At 44.8% G+C, this 16,452-nt stretch overlaps 1 protein-coding gene across 12 annotated transcripts in view; it reads right to left on the minus strand.

Moving 5' to 3' along the window:
- IFNAR2 (interferon alpha and beta receptor subunit 2) overlaps nucleotides 1-15,214 on the minus strand; it is a 36,330-nt gene extending 21,116 nt beyond the window's left edge. For 3 of the 12 annotated variants that reach the window (XM_032176283.2, XM_032176274.2, XM_032176277.2), the window contains exons 1-4: nucleotides 14,941-15,214; nucleotides 3,155-3,292; nucleotides 1,425-1,466; nucleotides 66-189 (exon numbers count right to left, since the gene is read on the minus strand). In XM_032176283.2, coding sequence (XP_032032174.1) covers nucleotides 66-189; nucleotides 1,425-1,466; nucleotides 3,155-3,209 — 221 coding nt within the window. In that variant the 5' untranslated portion in view covers nucleotides 3,210-3,292; nucleotides 14,941-15,214. Of the gene's footprint in view, nucleotides 1-65; nucleotides 190-1,424; nucleotides 1,467-2,629; nucleotides 2,773-3,154; nucleotides 3,293-14,580; nucleotides 14,912-14,940 lie in introns of those variants that run through there. The other 9 variants (XR_004251922.2, XR_009209550.1, XM_032176280.2 and 6 more) reach the window with 7 other exon arrangements.
- Nucleotides 15,215-16,452: the final 1,238 nt, after the last annotated feature.

Genomic DNA, 16,452 nt, shown 5'->3' on the forward strand with positions numbered 1-16,452 from the left:
CTCCCACTCCCCATATAACAGAACAATAATATGTTTACCAAGAGAAAATGAAATATCAAACCAACCTCATGATTGTATACAGCAACGTATAGTGAGTTGGTACAATGGAGTGGTTTTTTAATTCCCATGATAAGATGGACCGGAAATTTCGCAATGATATCTTGAAAGTGCAAGATTCATCCGTGTAATCTAAGGAGAAGAAGAAAAAAAGGCATTGAAATTTGGAAGCCACAGTTGTATTGTGGCCACTGTTCAGTCATTTCCTGGGATCTAGAACCCACACCTCTGGCAGATAACCCCCCAGAGAGCCCTGGTGTCTTGAAAACAGGAAGTCTACAGGACATGGAAATAAACTAGTAAGTTAATTAACGAGCAACGTATTGTTCAGGGCAGGCAAGCATGGGAAACAGGAACTGTGCACTGTGTAAGCAGAGTCTGGACAGAGGGCTTCTCTAATGCCCTTGGACTGTCCCTCCATGGTTCACCGGACCAAAATAAACCAGGCCATCCCAGCCCACATGGTGCACTTCCTTTCACTCTCCCCTACCCATTCTCCCTCCCAAAGCCGTTCTCTCAACTCAGCTCCCAGCTCCTCCATGACGTCCTCCTTAAGTAGCTTAGCCCGCTGCAAATTTTCCTTCCTCTAGATTCCCCAGCACACTTATTCCCTGGATCACAGAGAGCAGGGGAGTATAACATGAGCCCAGACTGGCCCTTTCTAAGCATTTAAGCTGTAAAACAATGCTGAAGTAGACGCTATGAAAAGATTCATTTTACAGACTGTGAAACTGAGTTGAACTATATACAATGTCATGTAGGTGGGAAGTGGCAGTGATAAATGAGACATTAAAGCCAGACTTGCCAAAGTCTGCCTTATATGCTTAAATTTTTAAAGATCACCTAAGTTTCCTGTGGTTAGGACCCAGGCCTTTGTTTCTCAACTGCCAACTCTTCACCCCCAACCAACGCTTAGCACAAGGTTGGACACATATTTAATGCTTAGTGAAGTTTTGTGTACAGATTTATATACGTAGGGAGTTTAGTTAAAAAAAAATTATCGTCCTTTGTCTGGAACCATCAGGGTGGAAGAATGTAAATTAAAGAGCAAATATTTCTGGGCCATTTTTTGTTTGGCACAGTCTGTGTCTCCTCATTCTTTTATTAGTGAGACTATTAAGAGTTTGAATATTCTTTAAAGAAGTTTAAAAATGATCTCTAGTGTTCATTTCTTAGACTAGTTTTGTATCTCTCAAAAAACCAGAATTAGCTCATTTTAGCTCCTTTTACAGAGAAGGAATCCCAATAAAATAGGCAACAGATGTACAATCAGAAATCAAATCTCCCACATTTTATACCTCTGAATGGTTGCCCCAACACTTTCACTCTTACACAAAATTTAGTGAAGCCAAAAAAACAACTCTTACCAGGCGAATCATGTGAAATACCAAACACGAGGCTGATACACACTAGAAGGAAGAAAACACATTAGAGAGGCAATAGTTTTATCTGGGCTCAACTTGCAATGATTACTCTAAGTCTGGAATTCTTTAACACACATTTATTGGTATCAGATTGAGACTTTTCTTGTGCCAAAAAATGCCCACATAGATGGTTTTTACTCTACATTGGTGCCAGCAGCACATGGTGCAAGGACTGTGATCCGAGCTAAAATAAGATCTATTTGGGAGCTGACACTAACAACAATATGTACGGTCCCTGTTCTGCCCTGCTTTTTCCACTTAAAAATATATGTGGGGCCGGGAGTCGTGGCTCACGCCTGTAACCCCAGCACTTTGGGAGGCCGAGGTGGGTGGATCACACAAGGTCAGGATTCGAGACCAGCCTGGCCAACATGGCAAAACCCTGTCTCTACTAAAAATACAAAAAATTAGCTGGGTGTGGTGGTGCGCACCTGTAGTCCCAACTACTCGGGAGGCTAAGGCAGGAGAATCGCTTGAACCCGGGAGGCGGAGGCTGCAGTGAGCTGAGATCACTCACTGCATTCCAGCCTGGGTGACGGAGGGAGACTGTCTTAAAAAAAAAAAAAAAAAAAAAAGGCTGGACGCAGTGGCTCACGCCTGTAACCCCAGCATTTTGGGAGGCCAAGGCAGGTGGATCACTTGAGGTCAGGAGTTTGAGACCAGCATGGCCAACATGGTGAAACCTTGTCTCTACTAAAAATACAAAAATTAGCCGGGCCTGGTGGCAGGTGCCTGTAATCCCAGCTACCTGGGAGGCTGAGGCAGGAGAATCACTTGAACCTAGGAGGTGGAGGCTGCAGTGAGCTGAGATCACGCCCTGCACTCCAGCCTGGGCAAGAGTGAAACTGTGTCTCAAAACGCGCACACACACACACACACACACACACACACACACACGAGATTTTTTTTTTTTTTGGAGACAGCGAGATGCTCAGTCGCTCAGGCTGGAGTGCAGTGGCGCTATCTCGGCTCACTGCAAGCTCCGCCTCCCAGGTTCACGCCATTCTCCTGCCTCAGCCTCCCGAGTAGCTGGGACCGCAGGCAGCCGCCACCATGCCTGCCTAATTTTTTTGTATTTTTTAGTAGAGACGAGGTTTCACCATGTTAGCTAGGATGGTCTCGATCTCCTGACCTCGTGATCCACTCACCTCGGCTTCCCAAAGTGCAGGGATTACAGGCATGAGCCACCGCGCCCAACCACACACGAGATCTTTAACACCAAAGAATTTCCTTGTTTTTGTTTAAGTACTTGAGCTGGCTGAGGGAGGGTCCTCAGAGGCAATTGTCCATCCTAGAAATATTCACAGAATATGAATAAGCACGTTGCTAATTAATCAACTTTAGAGGTAAAAGACATTTATCAAAGATTGGGGAAGAAGAAAGGGTGTTAGGAGAAATTACTCTTCAAATTATAGGCAAGGATAGTCCTGATCATTATTGCCTTAAGTCGCTCATTTGTTTTCCTAAAATTAACAACAGGACAGGAATCTACATTGAATCTAAACTACTAGTGTAGGTTTCCTATTTGATTTCCACTTAACTCCTGACACTAGGCAGGGTGGTACTGGGTCCTCTAGTCAGGGAAATGAGTTTGCGACTTCCTGCCAGGGCTCTCAGTGAGGATGGCATCACAGCTTGCTTCTATAAGAGCTAAGATAAAAAGCAGCACTTACCCATGAGAAACAAATAAAGTGATCTGATGATGAAGGCATTCTGGCTCAAAAGCATCTTTGCTATTTTTAGAGTCTTCTCTTGACTTTTACATCTGAAATCAACATTAGGTGATCAAAATTCTGAAGTGTCTAATTAAACTGCAAATATAAAAATGGGAGCAAAGACAAGATAATGAGAGACCTGTAAGGAATAGTAAAATTCCTAGTCATTTACCCCATTTATTCGAGTGAGCCTGGTCTCAGCTTCTGGGCCCAATCCCCTACCTAGTCCAGGAGGAATTTTAAATTTAACTTTTGAACAGGCAACAGTTGTTGGGTTCAACAATTTTAAGCATACAAAAAACAAGAGTGAAAAGTCTTGCTCCCTTTAGAAAACTTTTTTTTTCTTTTGTGAATCCTTCAGAGTATCTTCATGCATAAGCAAAAACAAATACATATTCCTAATTTCCCCATCTTTTAGACAAGAGATAGCATGTATAGTCCCTGTTCCACCCTGCTTTTTCCACTTAAAAATATATTTGGAAGATCTTTCTATCCTTGTTTTTTAAATAGCTGGATAGAGTTCTACTCTATAGACACACCATTATTCATATAATTAGTACCCCTACTATAGACATTTGAATTATTTCCAGTCTCTTCTGCAAGGAAATCTCTTTCATTTTGCACATGCACCAGTTTAAGTGTGGGAAAATTTCCAGAAATAGAATTGCTAGACAAAGGACATATCAGTTAGGGTTCTGGCAGGAAACAGCTCATTCAAATTAGGATAGACGCTTTAAAAAAAATAAATTTAAGGGGTACAAGTGCAGTTTTGTTAGATAGACATATTGCATAGTGGTGAAATTTGGGCTTTTAGTGTATCCATCACCTGAATAGTATACATTATACCCATTAAGTAATTTCTCATTCCTTAACTCCCCACACCCAATCTACCCTTCTCAGTCAGTAATGACTATTATTCCACATTATATGTCAATGTGTGCACATTATTTATTAATAGCTTCCACTTACAAGAACATGTGGTATTGACTGTTCCTGAGTTGTTTCTCTTAAGATAATGAACTCCAGTTCCATCTATGTTGCTTCAAAAAACATGACTTCATTCTTCTTTATGGCTGAATATACTGTGTGTATATATATGTAACTTTTTTTTTTTTGAGACAGGGTGTTGCTGTGTTGCCTAGCCTGGAATGCAGTGGTGCAATCATGGCTCACTTCAGCCTCAACCTCCCAGGCTCAAGCAATCCTCCCACCTGTCCCCCTAAGTAGCTGAGACTACAGGCAAGTGTCACCACACACCGGCTAATAAAAAAAATTTTTTTTTAGAGATGGGGTCTCACTATGTTGCCCAGGCTGATCTCAAACTCCTGGATTCTCGCCTTGGCCTCCCAAAGTGCTGGGATTACAGATGTGAGCACCACACCTAGCCATATTTTCTTTATCCAATCATTTGTTGATGGATACTTAGGTTGATTCCATAACTTTGCAACTGTAAACAGTGCTATGTTCTGAGAAATTCATTGTTAGGCTATTTCGTTGTGTGAACATCATAGAGTATACTTAGACAAACCTAGATAGCATAGCCAACTACACATCTGGGTTACATGGTATAGCCTGTTGTTCCTAGGCTATAAATCTGTGCAGCATGGTACTGTGCTGAATACTGTAGGCAGTTGCAACACAGTGGCATTTGTGTATCTGAACATATTTAGACACAGAAAAGGTACAGTAGAAATATGGTATAATCTTATGGGGCTATCGTCATATAAAGGGTCCATCTTTGCCCAAGACATCATTAGGGGGTGCAGGACTATATTTACAAATGTGTGAGCGGGCTGTAGGCAAACCAGAAGGGAGAGTATAGAATCTGCAGCTCACAACATTGAGGCCTGTGACCACTCTGGGGCCCAGAAGGGAGAGTCCAGAACCTGTAGCTCACAACATTGAGGGCTGTGACCACTCTGGGCCTGAAGAAGGGAGAGTATAGAACCTGTAACTCACAACACTGAGGGCTGTGACCACTCTGGGCCTGCAGAAGGGAGAGTATAGAACCTGCAACTCACAATATTGAGGGTTGTGACCACTCTGGGCCTGCAGAAGGGAGAGTATAGAAGCTGTAACTCACAACATTGAGGGTTGTGACCACTCTGGGCCTGCAGAAGGGAGAGTATAGAATCTGCAACTCACAATATTGAGGGTTGTGACCACTCTGGGCCTGCAGAAGGGAGAATATAGAACCTGTAGCTCACAACATTGAGGGCTGTGACCACTCTGGGCCTGCAGAAAGGAGAGTATAGAACCTGTAGCTCACAACACTGAGGGCTGTGACCACTCTGGGCCCTAGGAAGGAGAGTACAGAACCTGTAGCTCACAACATTGAGGGCTGTGACCACTCTGGGCCCCAGGAGGGAGAGTACAGAACCTGCAGCTCACAACATTGAGGGCTGTAACCATTCTGGGCATGCAGAAGGGAGGGTATAGGAACCTGCAGCTCACAACATTGATGGCTGTAATCACTCTGGGCTGGAAGGGGAAGAGAAGAAGCCAACACTGCCATTTGTAAGGAGAAACTCCTGTATGAGCAGCTATGACATGAGACCACTGGACACAGCCAGACCAAGAGGCCAGTGCAGGCAGGAGGCTGAGGGATAAATATCCCTCACTGTGTCCCTCTCCTCTCATGTGGGGCTCCCCATCCGCTGAACACAACCAGAAGCCATAGGGCAAGGGGCCTGGAGTCATACCCTTACCAGACAGGGTCCTGGGCCAACTAAAGAGTAGGGAGAGGGGAGGGTGGGTCTGAAGAAGCAGACAGAAGAGACCCGGCAACGAAACCACACATCTGTAATTTGGATAGAAACTGTCACACTGGCCACCCTCGGGGCTGTACCAATTTACATAACTACCTGTAATGTGTGAGAATTTTGGTTTCCCTACCGTCTCTTCTTAGAGGTATATCATCAAGTTCTTGGATTTTTCTCAAATTCATAAATGAAAAGTTGTCTTTCACATTAATATTAATTTGTATTTCTCTTACTCTTTGTGATTGAACGTCTTCATCTTTTCATAGGTTTAAGAGCGATTTGCATTCCCTTCTCATTAACTGTTCGTGCCTTTAGCAATTTTTCCATTAAGCTGTTGCTATTTTCTTACTGGTTTGCAGGAGATTTTTTTTAAGTAGAAGGGAAACTGTGATGTGAGTCACACCTTTTTCTTCTCTCCCCAGTTCGTCACTTGCCCTTTGAGTTGCTTGTGCTGTTTAAAAAAACCAACCCCCCCCCAAAAAAACACCCAGAAGTTTTTGAGTTTTATGTTTTCAGATTTAAAGGTATTTTCTTTCTTAGCTTCTAAATTTTGAGTCATAATCAGAAAGTCTTCCCTACTCCAAGGTGAGAAAGGAATTCTTCAAGAAGAATTTTAAGGAGCCCCAGTAGATCTTGTTCCTTCTCTCTCTCAGATATTTTGTCTCCATCCATGTGACTAAGACTTACAGATTGTGGGCATTCTTCTGTCCCCCAAACACTGGGGAAATATCATCAAAATAAAAAAAGACCATGAAATCGCAGACTTGTTATGGCTTGTGGAGACTGTCTGTGGCTGGTGACACAGGGGTAGGAAGAATTTACCATGACAGTTTAGGTCAAGAAAGGCAGATTTATTAGAGAAAGTAGGAAAATACATTGCAAGGGAGCAATGGGTAGGTCAGTAAGAGAGGAGCTGACTGCCAGGAGACAAAGGCTTGCTGGGGATTTTATAAAATGCAATTTGAGCTGAAGAGTGCTACGTGGAGGACTGACAACGCCAAGGTAGCAAGGAGCTCACTTGCATTCTTCTGTAAGCTGAGATGTTTGTTGATAAGTTGAAGCATTTGATGATACGCAGGAAGATTGTGAGTTATGTGTGCAGGAGAGTCGTTATGTCCTGGGCCATAAAGAAAGGCAGACCTATAGCTTATCTGCTTCTTCTTTTTGTTTGTATGTCCTGGACCATGAAGCAAGGTAGACCTATGGCTTATCTGCTTTATCTCTTTGCTTTCCCCTAGATCCCCAGCCTGACTCCTCTTCCCTAATTAGGACTTCACAAGACCAAGTTCAAGCTAAAAACAATGTAATTTTTAAGTCTTCTCTGCTGCCACAGTAACAGGTCCAACCTGGGGGTATTCTTACAGAAATCCAAGTGATTCCAAGTCAAAATTTCCAGCCTTGCTACAGACTCCACCACCCGTGAGATATCCAAGCATGACTGCCTGGAACTAATCCCATAATACTGTACCCATTGAGAAACATCTGCTGAGATATCTTGATGTGTGACATTATCTCCCATAATCACTCCACAGCAGAGGCGTTGCCTAGTTGTGAACATTCCCCTAAATACCACCACATCTAGATTGTAGAAGGGCAACTTCTTTATTTTATTTTTTGAGACAGGGTCTCACTCTGTCACCCAGGCCGGAGTGCAGTGGTGTGATCTCGGCTCACTGCAACCTCTGCCTCCTGGGCTCAAGCAATTCTCCCACCTCAGCCTCCCAAGTAGCTGGGACTACAGGCATGTGCCACTACACCTGGCTAATCTTTGTATTTTTTTTTTTTTTTAGAGATGGGGCTTTGCTATGTTGTCCAGGCTGGTCTTGAACTCTTGGGCTCAAGTAATCCTCTGGCCTCAGGCCCCCAAAGGGCTTGGATTACAGGTGTGAGCCACCATACTCAGCCAGGACAACTCCTTTATACTTGAACACCTGACCTGACCTCTGACATGTGGCCTCTGGTTCCTCCGTTTGTCTCCAATGGTGACACATCTTCATCTTTGTTATGTATCTGCAGGAACATTCAGTCTCTTCAGCAGCCAAGAAAACGCACACACACACACACACACACACACACACACACACACACACACACACGGAAGTCCCATTCTCCCCCTCTGGGCCAGGGGATGGCTTCCTCCCTTGCTTTCTGGTGACTTATACTTCACTTGGAACCATATGCCTGATTACTAGATTCTTCTTGCTTGGAAAATATAATATCCCATCTTGGCATCCTGCCTAAATTGTTAATGGAGCTCCTTAAAACTCTTGCTGACTACAAATAGATCAGTCTTCCTAAAGCATGGCTCCTGTCAACAGGGCTAGTCTCAGTTCCCCCGGGCCCTGCAGCTAGAAGGATCCTACACTTGGCTTAAGGTTCTCCTGTGGCTATCCCGAAATTCTTAACCATTTTATCTTTCAATGTGTGTTTTGTGCTAGGAGCCCCAGCTAACACTTGGATCCTTCCCCATCATCTGCAGGTTAGGCTCCCAGCAGAGGAATCCCAGGCCCTGTCTGGCTTCACTCTCTATGCCTAACAACTGCTGCTGCTGTTGGCATGGGGCGTCAACTGGGACCACGTTCCACTGAAGCCCTCCTGGTGCAGATGCTGAAGAGGTCAGGGCCAGCACTCCAGCCTCGCCCCATGGACTGGAGTCAGAGGGCGACTGGCTGGAGGTTGGGTCCGGCAGGGATGAGTCTCTGAGTCACTCTTGACCCAGGTACCTAGCATGTCTGAGGCAGACATGTAAAGACCCTTGGACGTGGCCACTACACTGTGGGTTAGGATGGTAGGTGCTTGGGAAAGGGAGACACAAGGCTTGACTTCCCCAGAGCCTGCCCCAGGCTGGATCGAGGGGAAGCTAGCAGGAGGAGGATGCCTAGAAGTCAGGTACAAGTACATGCATCCTAGAGTCACCAGGGCAGAGGGGCCCCAGGGACCTGTGGGAATCTGCTCTGGCTCCCTTGGTATCCTTGTGCCTGAGGGAGGGCTCCCTTGGGTGGCTCTGCCCGGTGGAGACCTTCTCTTCCTCTTTGCAGTCTTCCTCTGTCTTGCTTCAGTTTGCTTCTTCTGGCTAGTTCAAGGGAATCTCCCAAGATGTGCTGTAAAGTACTAATGGTATAACTTGGCAATTCCATATATGAATTAAATGCTCTTATTTAAATCTGGTTTTGCATAATATAAAGAACTGCAATATTCATGCTAATAATTCAAGTTTTTATTTTTATTTTTTATTTTATTTTATTTTTTGAGACACAGTCTCACTCTGTCCCCCAGGCTGGAGTGCAGTGGCGTGATCTTGGCTCACTGCAAGCTCCGCCTTCCGGGTTTACTCCATTCTCCTGCCTTAGCCTCCTGAGTAGCTGGGACTACAGGCGCCCACCACCATACCCAGCTAATTTTTTGTATTTTTAGTAGAGTTGGGGTTTCACAGTGTTAGCCAGGATGGTCTCAATCTCCTGACCTCGTGATCCGCCCGTCTTGGCCTCCCAAAGTGCTGGGATTACAGGCGTGACCCACCACACCCGGCCTATTTTTTTTTTTTTTTTTTTTACTTAGAATGATATTAAATAGCAAACAAAAAAACATTATGTGTTGAGAGAGAGGAACTGTGGGAGAAAAGGCTTTATATTTTAGTACCTTTAGTGGTACTTTCTCCTGCATTTTTATTTGGCTCTGGGTGGGCCCTGTGAATTATGTAGTCAGCTCAATCTGTAGCTCACTGTTGCCTGATGATGCACCAAGCTCCTTAGGTTAAATTCAAGGCTATCAGCCTTTCCGGTTTTTCCTAGGGTTATTGTCCTGCTGAGCTCCAGGTGACAGGTCACCCCCTGCTCTTGTCAGAGGTGTTGGAACCAGAGTGACTCCATCTTGAGTAGCAGCTGGGTAAAATGAGGCTAAGACCTGCTGGGCTGCATTCCCAAGGGGTTAGGCATTCTTAGTTATAGGGTAAAATAGGAGGTCACAAAGACCCTGCTGATAAGACAGGATGCAGTAAAGAAGCTGGCCAAAGCCTGCCAAAACCAAGATGGTGACAAAAGTGTCCTCACTGCTTATTATGTGCTAATTATAATATATTAGCATGCTAAAGGAAACTCCCACCAGTGCCACCACAGTTTACAAATGCCATGGCAACATCCAGAAGCTACCCCATATCGTCGAAAAAAGTGAGAAACCCTCAGTTCAGGAACTCCCACCCCTTTCGCAGACAACTTATGAATAATCCACCACTTGTTTAGCATATGATCAAGAAATAACCATAAGTATACTCAGTGGAGCAGCCCATGCTGCTGCTCTGCCTATGGAGTAGCCACCCTTTTATTCCTTGACTTTCTTAATAAACCTGCTTTCACTTTATTCTGCCAGCTTGCTCTTTAATTCCTTCCTGTGCGAAGCCAACAACCCATGTGGCTTCCCAGGCTGCACCCCAATTTTGTCACAGGTTCACCCTGTGATACTCTGGCCTTCTCCATTCTGAAAGAAGAGCTCTACCTGCTCTTCACCCGGAGACCAGACAAACCCTGCCAATTTTCAAGGCCCAGATAAAATGGATGGATTGGGTGAAGTGATTCTTTGCATTCCAACTCCTCCTAGACGGACAAACAACCCTCCACGAACTCGCTGCCTCATAGTCTCCCAGCAGAAAGTATGGCTGTGTCTTTCCTTCTGTCTGACACAGACTGATGCACATTGTCAAGAAGGCAATGAATAATGAATGAACTGGATTCAGAAATGTTAGACAAATACAATTACGTATCTTTTTCTGGAAATTAGAAAAATATGAAAAAGTACAAATAAGAAAGTAACACTCATCCTTATTCCTACCATCCAGCATCAACAGTTGTTAACGTCTTGGCATATTTGATTCTAGTTTACTTTTCAAACATCTTTCTTTTTTCTTCTGTAAAAACTAGTACTATCATTAACATTAGGTGAACATAATCCCACAGATCTTTCTATGCATACACACACACACACACCACACACACACACACACGCACACACACGGTGTTTCTGTTTAATGTTACTTGGGAAAAGACTAAAATAAAGTCAAAGGAGTTGTTAAAATTTAAATCTTTTTGTCCATAAGAAAGTATAATTTCCTATGATATCCCTCTAAGGTTTTAAATAAAACTTATGAAAGATATTAAAAGTTGCAGTATTATATATTCACATAGCATCTTTTAATTTTATACCATATTTACTATTCCATTCTTTGAAAGAAGAGAATATTGGTATTCTCCTATTTCCTTCCATCTTCCTCCCCGACTTCTTTTTTTTTGGCTGTATATTTTTGTCTAGATTAATAACAATCCCATTCTATCCTACCCACAATTTCTATACATGTATTACTTCTATATTTAAATAGAATACTCACCAAGTCTTTTTTCCATTCTCTACTCTTAAGTTCTTTATTTTGATTTATCTCTTAATTTGCTATTTCCTGGATTTTATTACTCAGCAAGTTTTTGTTTTTCCAAAAACAGTTCATGGGTGCTGAATTCCCTTTGTTCTTCTGGAAAAAAAATACCCCCCTCGGAAAAGTTTCTTTCCCTTGGAACTGTTCCCTCACAACCATCATAGTCTGGCATTTAGTGCTGCACTGAAGTCTGAGGTCAGCTTGATTTTGTTTTTCCCTCCTTTACTTTTTCTTCTTAGATTCCTAAATAATTCTTTTTCTTTGAATTTAAATAGTTTAAGATATCTTAGTGCTTCCGTATTCCCACATGACATTTTCTGGAACATGGCATGTTCCTTTGGCCTACAGACCATTTTTTCTTCATTTCAATAAGCTTTCTTCGGACTTATTTTTATTTGAATTTTCTGTCCCATTTGTTGACTTCTCTACATCTTGGACTCCAGTGGTCCCAATTCTTGATTGTATTTTGCCTTTCATAATAGCTTCTTTCTTCTTAATCTTTGTCCCTTTTCAGTTGAATTCACTGGGCTTCCTTACTGGGCTTTTTTCTATTAAAATACTTTTATTTTCAGCAGTATTGCTTCTGTTCTTTCTCCTGACTTATTTATTCTGTCACTATGTTTTTACGGTCTCCAATTTTCCTTTAGGTCTGCAATCTCCCTTTTCATCTCCAATTTACAATTTTCTCATCTTTGAGTTTGTTTTATTGGATTTATATTTTTATCAAGTTGTTGTACAGTGTAAGGCAATGGTAATGAATTTCTTCTGTTCCAAGCGTAATTCTTTGTTTTTAATAAGACGCCTTGCAAGCCACGTTGTTCTTTCCTTTCCTTTTTTTCCCCCTTACCATTTCTGTTCACTTTGCTGGTGCTAGTTTGGCTTTAGTACTTCCAACTGATATGGCGGAGTGAAACCTTGACTTCCTTTTTACAACTGCACCTGATTCCAGCTTGTTCTGTAAAGCCTGGGCAATTTCTCTAGCCCAGAAAGTTGGTGCCCAGTGAACCTTCCCCCATCTCACTCACCTTCATCCAGCATAAAGGGCCCACTGCTTCTTTATGAGAAAGAAAAAAGCAAAGTATGTTGCGATTCAGTTTCCTCTTTTTTTTTTTAAAAAAAAAAAAAACAAGGACTGGATCAGTTTCCTTCTTTCCTATTTAGTACAGAGAAATCTCACTATAGTTTCTGGTGGTTGAGACACATTTAAATTCTAAATATATTTTTTAAACTTGAGAATTAAAAACAAACAAATGAAAACCAATGACGATGCTAATGGATACCTCCATGTACCAGATGGTAAAACCCTGGCTTGTGGGGTAACTTGTTTTCCTGTTGGGGCCAGAAAAAATTTTCGGTGGCTCTGAACTCCTCCCCATCATACATACCTCTCTTTTTCCCTCCTTTGTTTTGTCTTTTCCGTACCTCTAAGTCAGCCAACCTCCTCTGCCAATTACCTGTTTTTCCTTTACTCTTCCCTGAATTGCATAGCCCCCCGTTTCATTCTTCCAAAGGAAGAAGAAGGACCCTCAGGGCCAGTGCCGTCAAGCTCTGCTCTAACTCACTAATATTTCACAAATTATAAAATGCACATTTTCTTTTAACATTTGAGCATTTCTGAAATCAGAATGCTTTCATTCTGGTGGCATGGCATAGCATGATTGACAGTGTTTTTTCTTCATTACATAAAATGGAAGTGCATCTTATAAGCAATGGCATTTTAGTTTGGGTTTTAGCTTTGATAAAACATGATGATTGAGCCTGTAACACTAGCAGTTTGGGAGGCCAAAGCAGGTGGATCATTTGAGGTCAGAAGTTCCAGACGAGGCTGGGTAACATAGTGGAAATCCCATCTCTACTAAAAATACAATTAGCCAGGCGTAGTAGCACGCGCCTGTAATCTCAGCTACTCAAGAGGCTGAGGCAGGAGAATCGCTTGAACCCAGGAGGGGGAGGTTGCAGTGAGCCAAGATCGTGCCACTGCACTCCAGCCTGGGCGACAGAGTGAGATTTTGTCAAAAACCAAACCAAACCAAACCAAACCAAACAAAACATGATTGATAACAGAAGATGATACATACTACTGACTCTTGGACAGTTTGGACAGTTTGAAGGTTTATAAAGGTAGCAGAAAAAATGAGTCCAATGTGGCTTTGAGTGTGCAAGTGTGAGCCATGGAATATATATTTTAATAAATGTTTCACTTCTAAGACAGTACCTCTTGGGTTATGATCCTTTTCATACTACTTTTTGAAATGACTTTTAGACAAATCACCATTGTCAAATTATGTGAACCAAAATCAGATTTTCTTTAACTTTTCAGTAAATACATGAGAAACTTTAGAGGAAATATAGGTAAGAAAAATGAGTCAGGTACATTTTTGATTATCTAAAATTGTGGAAAACAACTTTATGAACAATAGAACTTACAAGTTCAAGTCATTTTCTGAGAAACAGATCAAACCTTATCAGCTATGCCCTAATTGCTAGGGGAGTTTATCGAATATTTTCCTTAGGGTAGATTTTGATAGGGTCTCTGCTACCCCCTCACCCCCTCAAGCCTGCACAGGTGGATTAGGGGTGGGTGGACAGGATACTGAGAAATCTTGGCAAGCAGTGGGGCTAAGTGACCACACATGGGAAACTCCACCTCTCCCTGAGCCAGCTCGGGCACTTCTCACCACTGACTCGACGCCCAAGCATGCTATATTCGTTTCTAAGACTTCTTGCTAAACAAAACAAGGAAATTTTTAAAAAAAGTTAAAAGAAAGGAGGTGGGAATACTCAGAGTCAATATAACCATCGCTAACCAAATAAACGGGCTGATGGAGTCAACTCGCTACTGCGTGTAACGGATTGATTTGCTCAGGGTGGAAATGCAAGTGCCGACGGCCTCTCCATATTCGCGGAGTATCTTTCCAGTATCTCCCCTCTCCGACCCTGGGAGGGTGCACCCTTCTGTCTCCGCGGCCACGTCCCCTCGCCCCTTCCCCCTCCTGCCTCCACGCAGCGGATCTGGAGGAGTGTAGGCCACTCCAGCCCAGGCTGCAGTCTGTGACCCTGATGCAGGTCGAGGGGGGTTAATCCCAGGGGACCTCAAGGGGGCGGGCTGGAGATCCCGAACCTGAGCACCGGGCTGGTGAGCCGGTTTTGCAAGGCGGGGTGGACCTGGAGGAATGTGACCCTCAAACTTAGCAACGACTCACATCTTGCAGTGGCAAGTGCCCGGTGTCCTGGGCATCCTTGGTGGGGTGAGGTGGGAAGCGAAGGGGTGCAACGAAAGCGGACTCCCAGCAGGGGCGACGCGTGGAAGGCGCAGGGCAGGGCCCGGGAGGGGTCCTGGGGTCGCAAGTGCGGCCCCGGGAGAGAGGAAGGGCGCACTAGCCACATACTCAGGACCCGGAGGGAGGGCAGGAGGAGGAGGAGGAGTCGGGGAGAGCCAAAGAGAACCAGAGGGGATTTCGGGAACCGCTGCGGATTCCGGGAACCGCTGCAGGGAGGCGGCGTTTTCCCTCCAGTCAGCTGGCCACGCTCTCCGCTCCCGCGTCCCCGCCATGCCGCGTTACCTTTGCAGCTCTCGCCTTGCGGCTCCCAAGATGTGCTAGCCTCGGGCCGCAGCCGCGCCCGGCTCTGGGACCGGACGCTCGCGGTCGGGATGCGCCCCGCGGGCGGCCTCTCGGACAGAGGCGGCGGGCGGGAGACAAAAGCGGCCGGTGCGGCCGGGTGGTGGTCCGCGGGCTGCGCTCGGGGAGCTGTTCGGCTCGCCGACGGGATTCCTCCCCGCGGGGAAGAAACGTCTTTAGTGCGGGTGCGCGCGCCGAGCACCGGCCTACGAGGAGCTCTCCGGGAGCGCGGGCGCCGGCGCGGGGGCGGGGCTGGAGCCGGGGGCGGGGCCGGAGAGGCGGGCGGGGTGGAGCAAGGCCGGAGGCGGAGGCCGGGCCGGGGGTTGGGCAGGAGGATACAAAAAAGGTCCGGTCACGCTTCTAATCCCAGCACTTTGGGAGGCCGAGGCGGGCGGATCACGAGGTCAGGAGATCGAGACCACGGTGAAACCCCGTCTCTACTAAAAATACAAAAAATCAGCCGTGCGTGGTGGCGGGCGCCTGTAGTCCCAGCTGCTCGGAGAGGCTGAGGCAGGAGAATGGCGTAACTCGGAAGGCAGAGTTTGCAGTGAGCCGAGATTGCGCCACTGCACTCCAGCCTGGGCGAAAATAAAAAGGTCCGGTCATTTACAAGCGTCTGCTGCCGATTGTCAGCTCCGAACCAATTCCCCCTTCGCCAAGAAAGCCCCATAGGGGAAGAATATGGGATTGTTTTGTTTACTGAAGTATCCTCAAGGGATAGAATAGTGCCTGGCGTTTAGAAGACACACAAAAATGTGTTGACTGAATAAATGAATGAATGAACTAAGGAGTGAATGGGTTCTCTCCTGGCTCCCCCGCTTGTTAGTTGTATAAATGCATGATATAATTCTCCAACCAGTAACACGAGGATAAAAATACCTACCATTGAGTAAATGTTGTAAATATCTACAACATTATCCGTTGTAGATTCTCCCCTCTTCTCCGCGGGTCTCTCTTCCATACTCCTACCCTTCCCCTCGACCCCCCACTGATCAACGTGTTTCGGGATAGGCAGAAAGACAGATATTCTTCATTAATTTGTCTACTTGTTATTTATAGTCTGTCAACTTCTAAAATAGACTATGAGGCCGGGAGCGGTGGCTTGCACCTGTTATCTCAGCACTTTGGGAGGCCGAGGCAGATGGACCATCTGAGCTCAGGACTTCAAGACCCAGCCTGACCAACATGGTGAAACCCTGTCTATACTAAAAATACAAAAATTAGCTGGGCGTGGTGGTGGACGCCTGTAATCCCAGTTACTTGGGAGCCTGAGGCAGGAGAAACGCTTGAACCTGGGAGGTGGAGGTTGCAGTGAGTTGAGATTGCACCATTGCACTCCAGCCTGGGAGACAAGAGTGAAACTCTGTCTCAAGAAAAACGAAAAAAAAAAAAAAAGATCCAAAACCAAAATAGACTATGAGGCAGCTTTCAAGTAAAATGTATGTATATTCTAAA

Source organism: Hylobates moloch, unplaced genomic scaffold, assembly GCF_009828535.3.
Source record: "Hylobates moloch isolate HMO894 unplaced genomic scaffold, HMol_V3 SCAFFOLD_14, whole genome shotgun sequence".
NCBI lineage: Eukaryota > Metazoa > Chordata > Mammalia > Primates > Hylobatidae > Hylobates > Hylobates moloch.